Below are 12,669 nucleotides of genomic sequence, written 5' to 3' on the forward strand. Positions count from 1 at the left end.
ATATATATATATATGACATATACATATAAATGTTTCTGTTTTGAGAATTCAAAAAAAAATCCTTGCTTTGCTCTTTTTAAAAAGTGTCTCTCATTACAAAGTTGTGAAACAACCGGGTGGTGATAGGGAGGAACTCTTCTAAGTTTGGTTCATCAGGAACTCTCTCTGTCTCTCTGAGGAGGCTTTTTTCTCCAGGGATGTTTCTCTACTTGTCTGGTTATGTGTATTTTGAAATCGGCATCTGTAGAAGTTCTAGTCTCGTCCGCCTTGTCACCACACTCTAATCTGTTCACCCTGACCTTCCACCTTAAAGTGAACAAGCGCTTAGGCAGGCATAGTCCTGTAAGCCACTAGTGCCACGGGCCTTAGCTAAATGAAAGAAAGGAAATTGTCCCATTTGCATTTGCTGTGGATTCATGGGTTGGCTTTTCTGTAATAGAGGAAGCCTGTTTGTTTCTGTGGGGTCTTGCACATGCATGGGAAATGCCATTCTAACGTGCTGCTTGCTTCTAAGGTAAGACCGTAGGAAACACAGGAAAGTTGCCCAGTTGAGTGATATTTAAGACCATTTCTAAAAATAGATAAATGGACAATGGCAACAGTGAATATATGATGCAATTGTGCTTTGTGGATTTTTTTGTATCTTAATGTGATTTAATATGTCTTGGAATAGCTAATTTTTTCATGTATGTTTGTCAAATGTATGTTATTTACTAGTATATAACTCTTTAAAACTTTTGAACTACTTCCAACATTTAAAATTACCGCTAGAGTAATAACTAGTTTTTGATGAGCACTGTGTGGTCATGATGTTACTCAATACATGTATTCTCAGAGGCAGGAGTGAGCTGCAGTTTAATAGAAAGGCATTGGGCAGAAGAGAATGGATGGTCTTAGTATTTAAGCAGCAGCTAATCCACCAGAACTAATTATATCATAATAGCTTCTCCAATTAGATCATCAGAAAACTTAAAATTAAAAAAAATTACTCAAGGTGATAAAGAATTTAGAAATTAAGTTAAAAAATCAAAAGAGAGCTGATGATCAGAGCAAGTATATAACAGCTTTCCTGTTCCAATAACTTTGAATTGGAGCCAATTAATCTATTAAATAGCCAGGACTTTGGATTAACATTACATAATAAATGTGGGAATTTACCAGGTTGGTCGTCAGACACCAACTAAAATAAACAGGGAAATGCTGAGCAATGTGTAAAGTAGTTGAGTTCTTTGACATGAGATGGGATAGAAGAATTGAAGCTGTTGTTTACAAATGAAGAAACCATTGTGGAATGCTTTCTTGTTAACTTCCACATTTCACGGCAGTTCACTTTCATTACATTTCAACATTTTCAGATGTACTTTAAAACAAAGTAAAATATATACTTTTAATACTCTGGATTTTCTGGGTTTACCTTATATTACTGATGTTCATTTCATTAATATTAATTCGTCATCTAAAGATATCCAGTACATAATAGCAAGTTTCTGTCATTTTGTGTCTTACTCCCCAAAGAGATATGACATGTCTTTTTAAAATATTTAAATTTAAAGAACTGATGGCTTATTACAAAAAGTGTAGTTATAAATGAAATAATACTCTAATTCTTTTCTTTTTATGAATGATTATCTTTTTGGATTCTTGTACTGAAGATGTAGCTTAAGGGCTTTCAAAAGGACAAGATCTCACTGCTGAGAGCTGCTGGTTATGTAAAATTAAAGATCCCGTATGCTTTTTACAGTGTTCTCATAGCGGTGACTTTTTAAAAGTAAGATGAAAGGATTTAGATTTGAATTAGTTGACATTTACATATATCAAATAGCACTTTCATAATCGTCCATCCTATTTGCATAACGAGGGACATTATCACCTCTGCTGTCAAAACACGCGATTGTTTTCCCTTCAGAAATGAATTAGCTGCCTGCTTAGCATACACAGGTACATAAAGGTTCATTAACTCTCTGATTTAGGTAATTTTTCACAACAGAAGGGTGCAAATAGTCACCTAATTTTATTTTAAAAATATTAAGCAACTCTGCAAAAGATGCATTTCAACTGTTGGCCTTTAAAGCATAGTTTTCATCATTTAAATGACTTGTTAAATTACTTATGAGATTATTTTCATTATAAAAACAAACGGATCCTACTTTATGTGCTCCTGCATGTGATATACCATGAACTTTTAGTAAGCACTTATTTTCATTCATTTGATTGGCTTCCTGCCATGTAGTTGTTGCTTTTTAATAATTAGAATATGAGAGTTCTTCTGAAACTGACTTGCTGTTAAAGGGGTACTGAATTTGTGTTGTTGTTCTTCAGCAGGAACGAATGCAGGAATTCGGGAACTGAGCAGTGCAAGTGCTGAAGAAGGAGGTTTGTTTGGAGGAAACAGGAAAGAGAAAGAAAAGGAAGGAAAAAATACATAATTTCAGGGACGAGAGAGAGAAGAAAAACGGGGACTATGGGGAGAAAAAAGATTCAGATCACGAGGATTATGGATGAACGTAACAGACAGGTGAGTGGGGAAAACTTTTTTGTGTCATTACTTAACATGGACTATTTATTACATTTCCCCCAGATATGTTAAGGGTCCTGAGAACATTTTGAACTTAAGAGACGTGTCAGTGAATTAAACATGGCCAGTTTAAGTGCTAATAGTCTCTTATATATGTAGGGTGTCCCCCCAAAAGTGTATACACGCTTTGAATAATTATAAAGGCAGTGTTTATTAAAATACATTTTCAAAGTTGAGCTATCAGCTGTTTACCTGTGTATACATTTTGGGGAGACCATATATATGTAAAGAGAAAAAAATCACATCTTTTAGAAATGCAGTTTACATATTCATGATCATTCACTTTTTACTTCAACCTGAATTCTAAGTGCAAGCTGTACTTGTGTAATATAAATAGCTTAATAATCAAGAGTTAATAAGCATGACATTGCTACATTGCACGCATCATTGAACGAAGATATTCTTCTATTCATGGGCACAAGGCCTTTTGTGGTCATCTATTTAAAACATTTATATAATAAGCTAAATATCCTGAAGAAAATCACTTTCATTCTATTCACAGGCTTTGAAATACATCCAAAATATTTAACATGACCTAACAACAACAACAAAGAAAATACCCACATAAAATATTAATTTAAAACATATAGGCAAGAAGTATTAATTCGTACCATTTTCTTTAAACCCTGACTTTTGTACACATAGAGGCAGATGATGCTATAATTTTTTTCTAGAACTCCTGTGATATCTGTGTGATACAATTGATCTTTTCTAAAGACATTGATTATACATCCAAATGCTCCATTCAGCAGAGTTGTATATCATGAATATCTGTCATTTGACTCTATTTTCCTTCATACTTGGAGAGAGTGGATTTAGCTGGGCCATGTAAGGAGAGGTGGGCGGTTTGTATGTATTCTGATGTTAAATATCAAATAATGATTCCTGGGGGAAACTACAATACGTCAGATCACAGCCATTGCTGTGGATAATGGGACCTATAAAGCAGGCATTCCTTGTCCTTGGGAAAGAAGAATCTTTTTGCTTTTGCCCCATTTACACTAGGGAAAGCTTAAGAGGACAGCTTTGGAGATGCCCCACAAAACTGTAATTTCCCCCAAATAAAGACCCTCTCTCTCCTGTATCATCCCTTTCTATCTCTTTGGAACACTAAGCGAGACTAGAACTGATTCATGGTTTAAAATGTTACGTTGCTACCTGTGTAAATTAAAGTGGATAGAAGTTGTTATTTATGCTGTCAAAGCCAGTATGCTATAAGAGGTAAAGAAACTTTTTAGATTTTTATGTTTATAATTCCTTAAATTGTTATATTCAAGGTACATATGACTTGAAATATTTTTAGCTGAAAATTAAGCTAAAGGATGACTAATGCTAAGATTTATAATATATTTCTTCAGTGCTTTTCTTACATGCTGTTTATTGCTATGGGTCAAGCCAAAAAGCAATAATTTTTTTCAATATAAAACCACAGTATTTTTACTTGGTTTATAGATTAAAATTAAAACTGAAATATTAAACATCATATACCATTGACTGCTTGGACCCAGCTATTTGGACTAGAATTTATTTCGGTTGTAGTCAAAAGTTATATGAATTAGCACTTACACTTCATTAATAATACCAACTAATTTTTAGGCTCATGAAATCCATAATATCTTTTGCTTGCATAGAGAGAAGAAAATTTGTGCAGGTGGAATTCATGAGCTTTTATTATGCTTTATAAAGGAACATAAAACTCACACAGGGATACATGAATTTTAACACCATCCTTTTGAGCTAATAATTGAACATCTCTTCTTAATTTAAATATAGTTGTGTCTACAGATGCTATAACTCTCACCTATGTTGGAAGTCATAGTAACTTTAAGAGAAGAAAAATCATTTAAATTCAGCTTAGTTTATTTTTTTATTTGTCCTGAAGACAAATTTCTTATTTTATCCTATAGAATTTAGAACCTTTTTTTTTCTTTTAGTCTTTAGGTACAGTAGGCCCTTTAATTCAATACTCTTAAATGTAATTAGTAAAATTGAAAACTTCCATGTTTTAACATATGTTTCAGTGGCTATCGTAGATGGCCATTGGCAATCATCAACAGCCATCTTTCTTACAAATGTTTGTCATGTGTGCCTCTCACCTGCCACAAGAGTGGTCCTGAGAACCATTTGGGAGAGAGCTTAAAAGAGGTAGGTCACTTCTAATCATCAACCCCAGCAAATCTGCTAAAGCGTATCAGACGAACGATGGAGGCTCCCCTAAACTGGGCTTCCTTTAAGCTGTGTGTTCACGAGTTGGAAAGAAAAAGTTAACTGCCGTGCCCTTTTTGAAGCTTCCCCCAGCGTAGCCCCCTTGGCGGAGCCTCACACAATGGCTCACAGTCACCTTTTCTTAAAAGTAGCGAACGCCGGCTCTGCCGTTGCAGGTGTTTATTTGGCAATACGGAGAACAGGGTGTTATTTTTACAGAATAAGAAATGCTGGCGTAAAGTGTGAAATGAAATATTGCAGAGCGGATGTGATAAATTGTATATCATTAAGAAATAAAACTGTTGTAAAACAGAGCAGCTTACTGTTTAAATTGAATTTTGCCCATATTTTATCTTTCATAATGGAAGGAGGGAACAGCTAAAATTCAGAAACTCCAATTGATATATGTAACAGTTTAGGGGAGGAAAAATATTAACAGCTTTTTAAATTTTTAAAAAATGTCCCAGAGTTTCTAAGTTTATGAAGACGACTGAATTTCTAGCTTAACCAAGATGGGTTTCTTAAGCAAGTATATAAAAATAAAATAAAATCCTGAATTCTCAATTTGCCTTGCAGAAATTTTCAGATACCTTAATAAAAGCAGCTACAAGTTCTGAGAACTACATATATATCATTTCATTTAATCCTTATCCACCCCATTTACAGCTGAATAATTTATTAATTTATTAAATCAACTAATATTATTAGATTGCAATGTGCCCAGCATTAAGATGCAGTGGTCAACAAGAGGAATCTCATCCAGCTTATCAACTGCTGCAGAAGTCATCAAACTTTTTCTGTCAAGGGCCAGATAGCAAATAATTTTGGCCTTGTGATCCATACACATACAGTGTCTGTCTCAACTACTTGCCTCTGCCCCAGTAATGAAAGCAGCCATGGACAAAATGCAGGTGAATGAATGTGCCTGTGTAGAATAAAACTTTACTGATAAAAAGGGGGTAGTGGGGGCAGGCTGGATTTGGCCTGTGGGTCGTAGGTTGTAGGCCTCTGGCCCAGTGGGATGAGTCAGCCATGAAATATGCAAATATATAACAAAGTTTTGTTCATATGTGTTATGAATGAAACTATGAAAGTGCTATGAATGAATAACAGGAGGTGCTTTATTTAGATTGGGGGTCAGGGAAACACCTCTCTGAGGAAATGCTAAAGATGGGATCATTAAGATAGTGAGAGTCAGGCAGGTGACAACATTCCAGAGGAAACAAATGAGGCAGCTGAAGAAAAGCCCGTGGAACTTGACCTTGGTTCATATAACTTTAGAGAAATGAGAGAAAAGATTGAATTTTAGGCAGAGGCCAGATCATACAAAGCTTTGGACTCAGTCAATACCAGGAGGTGGCCAAAATTTGAGCCCAAATCTTTCAGATTGAAACACAAAACACGTTTTTCTCAATTAAATCTTCTTCCATCCTATATAACATAATAGCTAAGAACATAGTTTTAGGTCATAGCTTTTCCCAATTACATCCTGCTGCACCCAGTATAATATAATGGCAATGAGCACGTTTTGAGGAACACACAAACCTAGATCTTGTCCCAGTTCTGCCACCTGCCAGCTGTATTTCTCTCCATCAAGCGCCTTAACCTCTCTGAACCTCATCAGTAGTAGATTGAGGATTTAAAAAAATAGTACCCACCTCATTGGGTCATTGAGATCATTAAATTAGGGGATAAAGGTAACATATCTAACATAGAATAAGTGCTCAATAAATTTCCTGATTAAGCTATTCCTATTAAGACGCATGCTCTTTGAACCATGAGTTATTGTGTTATAGTTCATGTGATTTCCACGCAAGCAACTCCTGCTCTGTATAGTACACTGAAGAATGGTACCTGAACTTTCATTTCACGAGGGTTTTACCTTAAAAAGAGCATCAGGGAGATGGAAGGAACGTGGAACAGAGTAGAGCAGGAGCACAAAGGAGCCTTTAGAAGCAAAAGGGGTGAGAGAGTCATTTCAGACCCAGAGCCGGATGATGGAAGAGGATGGCTGGTGGACAGGAAGAAAAATGCCTTAAGTTCTTTTCTTTCATCAGATCTGGCACACTAATAGTTTTTGCCAGCAAACAAAATTTTATATAATTATCAGTGCAATAATTGGAGCACAAATTAAAGACAATTAGCAACATTCTCCTGTTAATAGAACAGCAGAATCCCCTTATGGCTAAAAGGAATTCAGAGTTCATAGCTGTTAAATTTTTTAACTTTTTCTCTTGAGATGTATTGATTTCCTCAAGTGACTCTCTTTTAAAAAAGAAACAAAGCTTACTCCATTTCCTGTTTCCCACTATTTTAGATTAATCTTAGAATGTTGGCTAAAATGTCAATAGGATTTTTACTGTGACATTCATTCCTTCAAGGTGATAGATAATCCAGAATACATATCAGTAACCAAAAGGGCTAATTACAGTTTTAAATTTGAGAGTCACACCCCACTAACCTAATATAATATTTGTTGAAATTGAGATAGATCCACTCTTTAAATGTGAGGATTTGGGTAATTTGGAAATACAAATAAATTGCTTGTTCAAGAATATAACTCTGATGAATTGTGAACCATGCGTTAAAAGAGCAAAGTAATCTAGTCGCACTGTTTTCTTTCGTCATCTCCACAAACAAAACGTCCAGACTTGTCAGTTGCTTGTATGCATATCAAGTAAGTGAATAGTATTTGAGAGGAAATTGTACTTTAAATACTATAGAAGAGTTATCCATGTTAGGCAATGAATATCTGGAACCTTGTTTCAGATCAAGTGAATAAAATGTTCCATCACTGCAAGTGTTGATGTTTCTACCTCTAAATCCAAAATAAACCTGCAAATACCTCATAATGAAGACTTTTTTTTTTGCCTTTTCCCCCTCAGTATTATTTCTTAACAGCTGGCTGCCTCCCCTAAACTTATATTAAAATTTTTATTAAACTCATTTTATAGAAATAAAATTAGCATGTATCATAGTAATATATCAGGACATCTTAGTATTGAATTATAGGGTATATTGATGCATCCTGTGGGTGCCTACTTAAAGATTCCCATGCATATAAGTTAAACCATTCATTCATTAATCTTCAAATCACCAAGGGGAAAAGGTTTTGTTGGAATTCCTGGTGATGAAAGAGACTTTTGAGAATTTTCAAATCAAAGAAAAGTGCTCAGATGTCTAACAGCCATGATATGAAGCCGTTCATTTGTGTTGTATTGCTAGCAATTTGGAAACAGTACACAAATGGTCTCCCCCCATACAGTTGAATCATAGTGAAATGCACTACACACTTACTATACATCCCATAGGTGTGAAACCTTTTATATTTATGTCAACTAGCTCTACTCCTCTACTGCCAGAAAAATCCAAGGAAGGCCAAAATGCTAACAAGAAAAAGGAAACTGTTCCTCTAGAATTCTATCACTAGATTTAAGAAATAAGCTCTGCTTAAACGTGAGGGCTTCAAGACTTTTTGTTGTTTTGCCTAATTTGTGTATCTCATATAATTTCCAGCTAAAACTGTAATTTATAAAAATTCTGAGGTGTGGGCTTATTGTACCTCAGTCATTTTGTGTGCAGGGTTGACATATAATAGCACCTTCCACTTCTGTGAATGCATGCACACACCTTGTCTGCTACAAGTCACCTTTGGCTTTGCAAATGCACAAACTCTGTGTGACATCGTATTACTGGCAAACCAACACTAAAAATATTAACATTATAAATAGACCACATAAACCAAAATGTTTCTTCCAAACTGTAGATTAAAGAACATGTTGATTGTCTCAAAAGCCATGCCCTTTGCAGTCTAGACTTACTTTAACTTTGTAATTTATTCACTTAAAATGAGCTCCTTCAAAAATTATTATGGTGAAAAATATTTTGAAAATTTACGTCCCAACATACTCTTATTGAAGACAATTTGGAACACCAACCCTCCTCCCCGCCCTCCCCCCCGCCCCGAATAATGACTTTGGTTTAAAAAATTGTATAGTTAAATTGAACCAAAGGAAATTCCATAATATAGATATATATTTGCATTTCTTTGAAATACGTTGGACCACTAATAGGAATAAGAGAATCACTCTAAATGTTTGGAAATTTGACTTTTAATTTTAAGTTGGAGCAGTTTAGCTTAAGAAATCACTAACATTTAAATAACATTTCAACAAATGTAACTGTTTGGAAACTACAGCGGAGACAGCCTCCTGCCTTCTGTCTTGCAAGGATGGATTTGGAAGGCCCTGAGGGAGAAAATATTGGAGTTAGGCGGTAAACGTGAAGCCATTGTGGAAAGGAAGAAGTTACACTCTTCCTGTTATGACAGGAAACGTAGACAAATGTGCTTCCTGAGCATTCGCTCAGCAGGGAATGCAGCAGTCTTTGACCTTTACCTTAGGTACATTTTGGCTTTGTTAAACTAGTAAACATGTTTTGCCCCCAAAATATGAACCTGGTTTATTTTATTCTTCTCAGATTCAAATTATGTATTTTATGTATATGAGGTATGGAGAAATAGAGGTATTTATTTTATGACTGCATCTATAGGTTGGATTTAGAATGTAAATCATCCCTTTATCAAACCAAGCAGACCTGAACAGCACATATAAAAAAATTAAAAAATATATCATGCTATAGTCTTCTCTTTTTAAAATCCAAAACATTCTTAGGCTTAAAAATGTACCACAATAAAATCTTTTAAATCCTGGTAAGATTAAGAATTGTAGCTCATCCTTCTTCCTTTGCCTCATGTAGACAAATATATCAGGAATCAGCTATCACAAAGTTTAAAACCCAGACTCTATGAGTTTGTTAATAAACACTCAAGTTTATTAATATGCATTTAATTATTTAATTGTAACCCATCCATTGTGTTGTTTTTGTTTTAAAATAGTGGGCAGTGCTTAAGATTGAAAGTTTTATTTTGGGGTTTGGGGTGTTGACTTAGGATGAGGGGTTGGTAGAGCTCTAAATTCCGTACTCTAAGCCCCGTATTTTAATCCTTTGTCATCTTCAGAACTTTTGGAACTACTGCTCAAAACCCTTTTGGACATCCCTGCATTGCAGGGAAAGCCGCTCAAGTTGCTTGAGGCTAACGAGGACAATAGTCCTCTTTGCAGCCCGAGTACACTGCCATCCCGTCCTCGCAAGTTATGCTGGAGGGTTACAAGCACATGGTAGCAGTCTGCTTAAAAGAGTCCCTCACTGCTCTTTAAAGAGCCTTTCATTTACCAAGGCAGGCCCGTCATTGTATAAAGGAGCGCTTGTCTGGAATACAAGTCTGCAGCGGCATTACTTCCTCCCACCGAGAGTAATCATCAGGCCTGAAGCTCGCAAGCCTTTCTAATGACAGGCTGAATTAAACAAAATAAAAATTGAAGAGGAATACTTTAGAACAGTTGTACCATTACTTACTGTCAGGAACAAGCCAAAGGAAGAAAAAAGAGCATTTAAGAGGGCATTTCCCTTTTTTTCAATTAGAGATTGTCCTTGCAGACTCTTGACTCCATCCCTAACCCTTTAAACACATAGGAAGACCCTAGTGGCTCTGAATTAGAGAGTGCATTGTGTCTCTGAACTGTCCGTCTTGTCACTCATTAGTCACTCCGTTTCCTTAACTGGGAGGAAACTGATTATCAAGATGGGGTGAGGAGGAGCGGATCTAAAATATTTTCATAGGATGAGGGTTATATTCATCATTACTCTAGTGAGAGAAAAAAAGATGAAACCTCTAAACTTTGAAAATAGAATTAGCTGAGTATATTAATAGTCCCAGATTCTGTTTTTCTTTTCCCTTCGAATTTGCTTTTTTTAATTGGAAAAAACTCTTTTAGGTTTATCTACACTTAGATTCTTATCGTAGCATTCTTTTACAATAAAAGGAAAATTTAAGGTAAATAATTGCTTTAAGACATCCTTAAAACTTCTTCACCCTGTATCCAGTTGTTCGGAATCATTCTTCAACCCAGAGTCATCAATGCCTGAGTTTGTCCACAGGGTACCATTTTCTGTGCTAGCAAATTAACTGAAAAATGAAATGTGTTTTTTTTTTTATTGAATTTATTGGGGTGACATTGGTTAATAAAGCCATATAGGTTTCAAGTATACAACTCTATAACACATCATCTGCACACTGCATCATGCACTCACCACCCAAAGTCAAGTCTCTTTCTGCCACGTCCCAAACATTCTAAAACAAATAAACTAATATTACTTTGTGAGTTAAACAAATGAGTAAAACGTTGTCTGCTCACTGAGCAGACTCACTGAGCAGTTGAATTAAGGCCTGGGGCAGAAGGCAGGGGTGGGCTAGAAGGGGTCAATGGGAAAAAGGGAACATATGTAATACTTTCCACCATAAAGATTTTTTTTAATTATGAGGACCATAAAAGGAAATAAAAAAATAAAGTAAATTTTAAAAAGATTAGGTCAAAAGTATCTTGCTCAGTGGGAAGAAGTATTGGGGACCTATAGATAAAATTATTGTTGCTTCCCTTAGTAATTATTGTGCCTGCAGTAATTTGGTGTTAGGCCTCAGTGGTTCTCATAGATGTGTATAGCCGATGTTTCCAAAGTCCTTTTGCTTTCATTGATTCAGGACCCCTTCCTGTAAGGTGCAGAGACTCCCACAGTTAAAATGCAGGAAAGTTCTCCTGAGGTGGCTTTATGAATGGAGCTGGGATTAGGAGGGTGAATGGAGGAGGCATGTGTGTGGTGTGGAGTCTCATTATTAAATGTCCTTTCCACTACACAGTAGTCAAACTAATTTACCTACTCCTGTAGGAAATGGTGCAGGAGTTGTCCTCTGTTTTTAGAACTTGTCATTTATACTGCCTGTGCGCAAATCAAAGACCCACCTTTTTTATTCTGGTGAGTACACAGAACTGTATTTGCTACCAACCAAAAATGTTTCTCACTTTGTGAAATTTAAATAAACAGCCATAAATATAGAACTAGTGTGTGCCCACTGGTGATGCCTGTGGTTGTCACGGGCTTTAGTGGGAATGGCTGGAGGTCTCAGGACAGAGTTTCTGCAGAGTTCACACAAAACAAGCTTTGGTTTATTGTCAGAACCTAGAAACCAACTTCTCAATTTTAGTATTATTAGCATTATGTTTTACTTTAACCTAGATAACTACCCTTACATTAATTAATATGGCATGCACTACTTTGCTTGTACTCCTCAGAATTGCTGACAGTTCTTAATGGACCTGTACATTGCTCAATGAGCAGTTGACCGGTCCATGCTGTGCTGAATTTAAGCCCCTGAAGTGCAATTATCTAAAAGCGGGAAAGAACCCTGACTAAGGGAAAGAGAGATGAACTTTGTGTGAAGAAGGTTCTATTTCTAGTTCATCCAGGGACTAGTTTTGTGACCTTTGTAAGGCAATTCATGTCTTTGTCTACAGCCTCCTCTGAGAAATGGGGATGATAAACTGTGCCAAATAATAACTTTAAAGAGATACTGTCGAATGTAGTGAGATAACTTATAAAGTCTCTGAGCTTCTTAGGAAACATTCACCAAATACAGTCAACACTGTTATCTAAATACAACTATAAGAAATATGATATGCTCCAATTTCACTAACAAACCCACACACACAATTTGATCCAGTCCAATTTTTATCGTACTTAGTTTTACCAAAGTACGTTTTACTGTAAGTCAATATGACAGCCACACAAAAAAGAGAAAAATATGTGAAATTTTCCTCTCTCAGGGGCAAACTTTCTATTCACATAGTTTAAGCATGCATAGAAATTTCTTTTTAGCCATTCATTTAGCTTGCAAAAATTCATAATTCTCCATCCATCTATCCATTCATTCATTCAACAACTATTTAGCCAAGTATTGTTCTGGGACTTTGGGTTATGAGATCAGACAGGAG

General features: G+C 35.7%; 1 protein-coding gene across 8 annotated transcripts in view; it reads left to right on the top strand.

The window, feature by feature from the left end:
• The window catches only part of MEF2C (myocyte enhancer factor 2C), a 158,695-nt gene that overhangs the window by 67,064 nt on the left and 78,962 nt on the right, over window positions 1-12,669 (top strand). For 7 of the 8 annotated variants that reach the window (XM_006081228.3, XM_023750051.1, XM_023750063.1 and 4 more), the window contains one exon: window positions 2,320-2,515. In XM_006081228.3, coding sequence (XP_006081290.1) covers window positions 2,462-2,515 — 54 coding nt within the window. In that variant the 5' untranslated portion in view covers window positions 2,320-2,461. The remainder of the gene's footprint in view (window positions 1-2,319; window positions 2,516-12,669) is intronic. The other variant, XM_023750068.1, reaches the window with a different exon arrangement.

Source organism: Myotis lucifugus, unplaced genomic scaffold, assembly GCF_000147115.1.
Source record: "Myotis lucifugus unplaced genomic scaffold, Myoluc2.0 scaffold_0, whole genome shotgun sequence".
NCBI lineage: Eukaryota > Metazoa > Chordata > Mammalia > Chiroptera > Vespertilionidae > Myotis > Myotis lucifugus.